Here is a 9232-nt window from a genome sequence, read left to right as displayed (position 1 = left end):
CGGCCTGAGCAGAAATCAAAGAGAGAAGAAAGTACGTTTGACAGCTGTACAGCAGTAGGTTTTTTCACCGAGATAAACTGAGATACAGTTGTCAGATATCTGCTGGGTGTTTAGACCACTGTTACGTTAAGGAAAGGTGGTAGATTGAAGTTTGTCAGATTCCTAGAGGGCATGTTGAAGCGGTAGAGCCTTCGATGTGAAGATAGCTGGTTTGCAGTGAGTTCAAATCTCAAGGGGTTCATTTCAGATCTTTCTCAAAATAGAACATTTATTGTACAGGAGATGTATTTTACCGTGCATAGGCCTTTGTTCTGAAAACTCACACATGCTTGAAAATCTAGTTCTTTAAGGAAGGTGAATGCTCTTTATGAAACCTTTAGTGGAGGCAGTTTTTCCTAGCTAGCAACATAGTTATTAATGAGTGTAACAGTCCTACCACCCTTGTTCAAATGACCAGGCAAGAGTGTTTCCCAGAGGACAGAGGGTTGTGTCAGTCCCCTTGCAGAAAGCATCCTCTGCTTTAATGCAGAAGCTTTGTTTTACATTAGGTAGTTACCACACTTCGCTCCATTAATGGTACTGGGTTCAATATATTAGGAATTTCAGAAAAGTAATTCCAAAGTAGACTTAAAGGAAATTATTTCTCTGGCTTGTATATTTACTGTATAAAATTATTCCAACATTAGAATGGCAAGTAAACATTCTGTGTAAAATTATTATATGTCATTGCGTATGGCCTAAAAAGGCAAATTGTCTGTACATTTTAGGCACCCTGCTGCATTGCCTACCCCAAAATTCTGATCTGTCTTGAAGTTCAGTATATGGTACTACAGCATCAGGCCCTATTGATAACATTTTTTTTTTTTTCTTCCTAATATGTAGAGTGCTGTTCCAGACCCACTACAGACAAAATGTCCAGCAGGGGTGGAAAGAAGAAGTCCACCAAGACTTCCCGCTCCGCAAAGGCTGGGGTCATATTCCCTGTTGGAAGAATGCTACGTTACATTAAGAAAGGCCACCCGAAATACAGAATTGGTGTTGGTGCTCCGGTGTACATGGCTGCTGTACTGGAATATCTGACTGGTAGGTGAAATAGCAGCAGTGACAGTAATAGTACAAACTGAATTTGCACAGAAAAAAACCAAAAGAGATCCTCTGATTTATAGATGACTAAAGAAGTCATAGCTGAAGTCAGTGCTATGCTGATCCCACATCTAAGCCACAGTCAAGGTGCCCCCACCCCTGCCTCACAGCTTTGGTGGCTTTTATGTGTTCCAGCCCTGGATTTGCTTTGACCTGTTGTAAATACTCTTCCACGTAGGCAGCCAGAAGGATTCCTGCTAACGTCAATGCATATGGACAGGGCCTTCAGTGTTGCGGTCCAGTTGCTCTGATCTTGTGCTTGATGGCTGTGTTTGGGTTATAACTGTCCGTTCAGCATATACATTCCTTTTAAATAGAGAGCTTCTCAGTGTTTACACAGAGCTGAGATTGCTTACAGCATTGTTTAAACATTTTTGTTCAATTTACAGATTATTTTTGAGACTACATATGCTGTTTGCAATTTGTTTGGTTGAGTCTGTGTATAAATGCACACTCTGTTCATCTGCCCCGGATCAACATAGCTTGTTTGCTTACATTTGTAGTCCTTTCTGTGTTCTTCTCATCACATCAGAATGAGAACACCTTAAATAATTCTCTCATCCTCACAGTACCTTCTTGAAGGACGAAAGTATTATTTTTCTTCCATTTAGAAAGAAACTTCTAAGGAAGAAAATGCTTTGCCCAAAGACATACACAACTAGACATGCAAGTAAAGATCTTTACATAGCAGTTCTCGTCAAAACATCACAAGTTTACACCACAACCAACATTACAAAAGTAGTCTTCTAGTGGGAAATTAACCCCAGCTGTAATAGCGTTCAACATATATGCTTTTCACAATATTGGTTTGCTTAAAATAAAATACATTTTAAAAAATGGATAAGAATAACCTGTCAGTTCAGTCACATTTGCTGTCCAGATTGATTTAAAGCATATACTTGTAGGTGAGGGATCTAGCAAAAAGCACGAGTCCTAGATGGGACTAGCTTTGGAGACAGATTCTATTCGCATGACTAAGGAAAAGCTTGAATTGGCTCTAATTTCTCCTAGTGGTGTTTCTTTTGACAATGCGTCTGCTTATGTCAGTGTTCTGGTTGCAGTAGGTTCAGGTGTTTCAGGGGACAGTAGTCTTTAAGCTCTAATGGTGCACTGAGTCTCTGGGGAAGAGATACAGTTCATTCTTTCTTTGACTTCAGCACAAAGTAGCATAGCGTGGGGTTTAACTTTGCTGGAAGTATTTAAAACTGTAGTGACCTGACTCTTAGGACACTTTTATATACACCTTTTAATGGATATTGACATTGAAGAAGAGAAATAGGCTGATTTTCTTTCTTCAAAAATTTTCCCTAAAAATGAAGATTGGTAACATTAGAGAATAATTAATAGAGTACTTATTTTCTGCAAGGTATTCATATTACATTATTGAATTTTCTCAGCCATCAAATATACTTTTTTCTTTTTTGTTCATGTTCATAGTTTTCTTTATTTGGGCCTTTTCTTTAAAAGAATGCTTTTAAACTTCATAGATGGCCTTAAAAAATAGCATTTCCTTCAGCTAGGTTCCTGCTCACAGCAATAACAACTCAAATAAAATGCTTCTTAGGATGAAGGGTGCTTTGAATGCTGCCCTTTTAAAGAAACAGAACAATACAGGTGAGCTTAAGGCACTGCTAATGAGCAGCACATGTTATTGGTTAACTGTTTGATTTAAAGTGTTTACTGAGGCACCGATGGTTTAGGCAGCTAAGAATAGGCTGGGGAAATAAAGGTGTTTCTTTAACTGCTGTGCATCCTGGGAAACGGCCGAGGAGATTAGCAACAGCAAAAAATTTGCACACATTGCTTCTTTAGGAAAAAGAAAAAAGGGAGAGGAGAAGGAGAGCTAAGGGGAAAAGTACCTTCTTTTTTTCTCCCTTTAAGTATTTTCAAGCTGTAATTTTTTTTTTCTCTGAAGGCTAGGAAGAGAGTCCTAGTATCCTGTATCTCAGTATTTTCTTTCAATTGTATACATAGATGCATCTCAAAAGCACAGCTACTCTTTTCTTTCCTTACTGAGTTAGTAATAGTGTTATGTATTACGATTGTCAGACTGGTGGGATTTTTTTCCTCTTAACTTTCTGTAAGTTTTTCACACTCTATATAGCATAATTTTTTAGCCTTTAATGCTCAGTATGTTTTCTGAACTTCAGGTCATTCATCGTTTTCGGTATGATTCAGAAACACTCCCTTGAAATGGGATGCTTGGAAATTTTTGGTCTGTGTTCATTTTATTTCTTTGCAGTTATTACTTCACAAAAACAAGGAAATCGTGGCTTTTCTCTAGGAGAGTTTTTAAAGATGCTCATGTCAGCACATGATCTGAGACAAAATCAAAGCATTTCAACCATTTCAAAATAAAAGCAGGAACGTGACATAACAGGAGACCACGTGAAGTGGCATGCTAATAAATTGGCTAAATCAAAAAAGCAATCCTGTTCATCTAGGAAGGAGAGCAGAAATGCAAAATATCAAAAGCAGTTGTAGGAAAAAAGAACTTCAGAAAAGTCTAGGAGGGGAAATGACAGAGACGTGACCTAATAGAAAGGAACCTACCAAGGTCTGAAAACTAGTTGATGTGTGTGCAGAGTATGGCACTGACTTTAATCTTTTAGAAGATGAGGTGCTAAATTTTGCTGGCCTTTGCTAAAGTTTAACTCTGATGTAAATCTGAAATTAGCCCATAATATGCTCAGTCTGGGATTTTGGTTTGGTTCGGTTTGAGATTTGAATTTCAGTAATACTTCCAGCTGTTCAGATTTGGAGTTCTGTTCTGGATCCATCTGTAGTTGTGACTTTATCCACTGTTACCATGTATGCACTGCTACTCAGCAAAGAGTGAAAAATACTAATTCTGTAATTTCTTGTAATGTATGGGCCTATTTGTCGTTTAAGTCCTTCTTCAGTCTGCACTCCACAAAGTGCTTTTTAAACTACATTTGTGTTGTTCTCCTACTTTTGTATTAGCATGTTTACACACGGTACAGCTCCTCTAGCAAGGACATGCACTGTTCTAGCACACGGGAATTAGTCTGGCTGCTTCAGTTGCTGTGAACTGAAAACTGTGTGTCTTCGCTGTGCTGCTTTACAGCCTCTTGGCTTCTGACAACTTCTTCTACAGGGGCTGGCTGGGATACATCTTCCCTGTGTTGTCTGTTATAGCAACTTTAAAAATAATAATAATAAAATATTGTATTATTAGATGTACAATTTGCCTTCTGGTCTTTAGCTAATAAAATGTTTTTCCTTATCTCACTTTTCAATATATTTGATATGTAGAGGTTGCACAGCGAGTATTCTCCTTCCCTTATTCACTAAAGGTTCTTGTTACCTACAAGTAATATTACAAAATAATTATCTCATCAGCACATGCAGTATATGCAGTTTGGTTTCTTAAGCATACCAGCTCATTCTTTCCTGCTTTTCATCTAAGGAAATGAAGTGTAGTATCCACTGTAAACAGGGTGCAAGTCAGTGTTCATGGGTGAATGTGCAGAAAGTACCTTTGAGTTTTACCAGTATTAAAGCAAGTGGATTTGCTTCCTTTCTTTAATCTGCAAGAACAGTGTTGATACTGAAGTACTATAATGCATGGTTCTTCTTTTCATTCTTTGCAGTAGCAGTTCATGCAGTGCTGCCTATCTTGTAGGGAGTAGTCAGAATATTTGATTAGTTTGTGCTTATGCTGCAGAACTAATTTTAAGCATTATCAACTACTTTAAGCTGTCAAGAAGTTCAGTGTTAGTAATTCCTTTTGTCTTCTTTCCTTACTGTGGCACTTGTTTTACAATGGTTCATTGCCTGTTTATCTTCCCTAATGTGTACTTCAGAAAACTGCAACCCACTCCTTATTTTCTCTGCAAAATAGTGCATCAGTATCAGTTTATGTCAAAAAAAAAAAATACTAGGTCAGTCAAGAGGATGGCCACAGACTTAATTTGGGCATGGCAGCCACTCAGATGAAGTTGCATGATTTGTATTTGACAGAACTGATCCAGCCATACGTGTAGCCAGCTATGTTCCCTTCTGATGTATCACTTGCACAAGTTACAATATGGTCCAATCTTTCTTACTAACTGAAAAAGACACTCTTTTGCCCTTAAAAAATATAAATCTCTGGAGTATATTTAAAGGCAGCAAGAACCAGGCCTGCAAGTGATTTCTCTTCCCCCTGCCCCCCATTGTCTTCTCTACATTGTAAATAATTTTCAATTGCCAAAATGTTACAGCAAATGAGGAGAAGGAGAAGTTTATAAAACAGCAGGAGAACAGGAATACAGAAGAAATGAGACTTTGATTTATATTTGTTCTGTACATACTGAAGTAAGGTAGGAGAAAATGGTAAATGTCTGTTTTCCCCATTACATTTTTTTCTCAACTGTATTTTTACTGCCCATTGTGTACTGTTGGTTATATATTTTGTTAAAATGTAAAATATAAGCACCTTTTGAATCCAATGGTTAGAATGGCATCTGAGGCATTCTGGTGCTTACCTGAGGTTTTGTTTTTAGGCTTTCTGATGTCACCAGAATCCTTTAATGGAGGTTCACGTGCTGGAGCTCAGTTCATTGCATATTCATCTTGATTAATTTTCGATGTGGAAAACTTTCTTAAGCCAGTTACTGATTGGCTGCAAAAGGAAAGTCCTTCCTGAAGGCAGGAAGTTTAACTGCTCATTTCGGATACTCTCTTTCCAATGTGCAAGCTGATCAACTTGAACTGCTGTTCACCTCTGGTGTTCTGCTTGCTGCTGAAAATTTTTACAGGGTCACAGAGGAAAAGAATGGTTTGCCCTGTTTGTCGAAGCAGATGTACTGCTGAACTTCTTTTCAGAGGCAGAGGGGTAGCTCAGAGGTTTACAGTAAAAAAACATTAGGTTTGAAGCAGATTCAAGTTCCAGGCCTTCTGAGAATACCATAAATAATGGTCCTTCAGGAGTAATGAAATTTAAGATGATAATTAATTGACACTATCTTTTTGATACTGTTGAAACGTGCATTCACTACCAAGGTACATTTCTTCTATTTAAACAGACAGCTTCAGAAACACTAATTCCAACTACAGTGTTGGCCACAAAAGAGTTTTAAAATAAATTAGGGGCTTGTAGGACCCATGCCTTACTTGAGCAAGCATGAAACTACCTCTTCATATCCAGTGTGGTTTTGATATGGATTAATACTGGACCCGAAATACAGCAGGGTTGTTTATAGCAATAGCCTTGCAAGCAGAGACCTTTTGAAAATACCGTCATAGCAAAGCTCCTTTGTAACATCCTCTTTTATGTAAGACTTGTGTCATTCTCTTAACAGAAGGGAGACTGTCACAGTTAAAAATCGCTATACTTGTAAGAAGTGCCTCTTTAGATTTAAAACTTGGCATTGTTATCCATTGAATGACCAGCTTTTTTTCTGAACTTATGAATGCATGAATCAGTCTGTTTCAAAGGTGTATAAATGAAGAGTTTTCTTTCACTAATAAGCCTTTCCTTGGCTCCGACCCTGTAAACGCTTATGTACGTGCCTATCCTGTAGTCCCATAAACTTCAGTGGATCTCCAGGTTACAAAAGCTAAGCTGATACAAAATTACTTACCTGATATTCTCCAAGCTACACAGATCAGGTGTGATGAAAAACAATGAAAGCAAAAGCATTTTCTCATAATAAAAGCCCTACCAGTGCATACTGGCATGTCAATATAGAGATTTATTTCAGAGGGGTAAATATGCACCAGAATTTGCATTGTGATGTGTGTCGTATTCAGATAGTGTACAAAATGCTGGGCTGGGTTGGATTGTTTTCTCATCATGGTCGCTGAATTACTCTCTCCCTTGAAAATATAAAATTTTAGTTATATTTTAATATCCTTAGATCTAGAATTAAAGACTTTTTATTCTAGTAACAGTCGTTACATCTGTTTATTTGGCTAAGTTGCAACAAAGTAATGACTTTTTTCTTTGCTGTTCAATTTAATACTGGTATCAGCCTTTGTTTTGAAGAATGGAGTTCTAAGTGAAGTGGCTGATTTTGCCACACATTTTTTTCTACCCTTATCTTTGTCTTAATATGTATCTCTTGTTGAGAACAACAAAATAATCTAAATCTTAAGACTTTGGCCCTTTATTCTTGGGACTGACAGCTGTAGCACAGATAGCATCCTACCTTTCTAGAGTAGCATGCAGTTTCCTCAGATTTTCTCAATCTTTTGAAGTTCTTACATCAAGTATTGTAAGCATGTTTTTTTTTTCCATAAGGATTATTTAAGAATGCCTGAGTTCAAGTTATGCTATGTGTTTTGGTCTTCAGTCTTTTTTTCCACAGTACATTTATCCCTGAATTTCTTTCGGGGATGAAATTCCATGTGGATTCTTAGGTGCAGTCAGATAAAATGCTCAGTCCTCAATATAAACTTCATTGGGGAAAAATAAATTTAGGGGTTATACAGTGAAATACAATATTTTTAAAACAAACAGGAGGTACGTCTCCTACAAATTGCAAAAATGTGATGTAGCGAGGCTAGTTTCCACAAGATGTTATGGATGCCAGAAACGGATACCAAACCATTTTGAATGGTTTCAGAAAGCAATTAGACACATCCATAAAATTAAAATCCATTGGGGGACTAAACACAAAGATGGTATTTCTAAGCTGGGAAACCACTAAGCTGCACATGGCTGGAATCAGGGAATGTTCTGGAAAAATTGCATTTTAATTTTGCCTGTTCCTTTAATCTTCCTGAGCATCTGCTCTTGGGCACTGGCTGGGGGCAGGATATCAGGCTAGATGTGACTTCATCGGAGCAAAAAGTACAGCTAGTCCATACCTTCACCTACTTGGTAAATTTCTATTTGTAAATATTTTTCTTCTAAATAATAACAGTTGTATTTGCCTACAGAGGCTTGTATTTATTATGGCTTCCATCGCTATCTTGGTACAAAAAGACTTGATGAGGGGAAAAACCTTTGAGACAACAGCAATTTAATGAGTCATAATATTTTCAGTAATAATAACTGAATCCCACTTCCCTCACTGTCAGAGGCAGTTTCTAATGAAACCATTATCACCATCTGCCAGACCACGTTGAAATGACTACACTATAAACATGAGAGCACAGCGTCTATGGATTGCATCAGCTTTGGTCATTGTTCAGTAAAATCTTTGACGCTGACTAGTATGCCTTGCTACTCTTTGTAGGGCATGGGTGCGCACACCCTTGATGCACGTAACCATTTCCTCTTTCAAGCCCAGGGCTTGGAGTCACTTCAGTAAAATCCAAAATTTCAGTATGAAGTCCTCTCCTCTTTTATTAATAATGTTATTAATGTTCACTGATTTCAGTGGATGATGGGCATCTGCCACTTCTTTAATGTCTGGAAATACAAGTTCCTAACATGTGGCCACAAAGGTCAAAGACTAAACTAGGACCAAGTCTGAAGACATGACTAGTCTCCTGTAGTCTGTAAGAGCTAGACCAAAATGTACATGCTGCACTTGATCAAGTGACGTCTGGCAGCAGTTATATTAATCATGTTTGAGTGCATTTCTAAAACATATGTAAACTGTTAGGAATAACAGCAAAGTGTAAACTGCTAGGCAGAAGCAGCTCCATGGAAAAAAAGAAAAAACGTTAATTTGAGTTAGATCGGGATTCTTTAAGTCAGTAGAGAAGAAATTGACTATTGCTTTTTTAATTAGTACCTGGGGTGTGACTGTTATAATAAGTAACATTTGAGATGAAATTCACTTTCAGGTTTCTTTGAAAAGGGAACTCGTATACTTTTTACAGATCAATGGTAAACCAAGAAATTAAAAAAATTAGGAAGTTAAATAATGTTGGATTTCTTACAAAAAAAAATAATGGATGATATTAAAGTGTAGAAAAGAGCTGAAAAGAAGTGTGTCAGATCAGAAGGCTCTAAGTGGAAGTGGCTTTTGCGGCCTCAACTTGAGTTTTATGTAAACAGCCGTCTGTCATCTGCCTCACAGAAATGTAAAACTTACAATAAGTTGGCAAAGTTAACAGTTTCTCCTTTAAGGGGCCTAGTTTTGATACAGCTCAGACACAAAAGGCTGAAGAGTTTGGGTTTTTCAATCAC

The 9232-nt window shown here is 37.5% G+C and overlaps 1 protein-coding gene across 7 annotated transcripts in view; it reads left to right on the top strand.

Annotated features, from left to right (window-relative positions):
- The first annotated feature begins 888 nt into the window (after positions 1-888).
- The window catches only part of LOC104462414 (core histone macro-H2A.1), a 37704-nt gene continuing 29360 nt past the window's right edge, over positions 889-9232 (top strand). For 4 of the 7 annotated variants that reach the window (XM_010074342.1, XM_010074343.1, XM_010074340.1 and 1 more), the window contains exon 1: positions 912-1083. In XM_010074342.1, coding sequence (XP_010072644.1) covers positions 912-1083 — 172 coding nt within the window. Of the gene's footprint in view, positions 1084-9232 lie in introns of all 7 variants that reach the window. The other 3 variants (XM_010074341.1, XM_010074338.1, XM_010074344.1) reach the window with 1 other exon arrangement.

This window comes from Pterocles gutturalis, unplaced genomic scaffold, assembly GCF_000699245.1.
Source record: "Pterocles gutturalis isolate BGI_N339 unplaced genomic scaffold, ASM69924v1 scaffold16622, whole genome shotgun sequence".
NCBI lineage: Eukaryota > Metazoa > Chordata > Aves > Pterocliformes > Pteroclidae > Pterocles > Pterocles gutturalis.
Note: the sequence above shows the minus strand (reverse complement) of the source record. Positions and strands in the feature narration are given on the sequence as shown.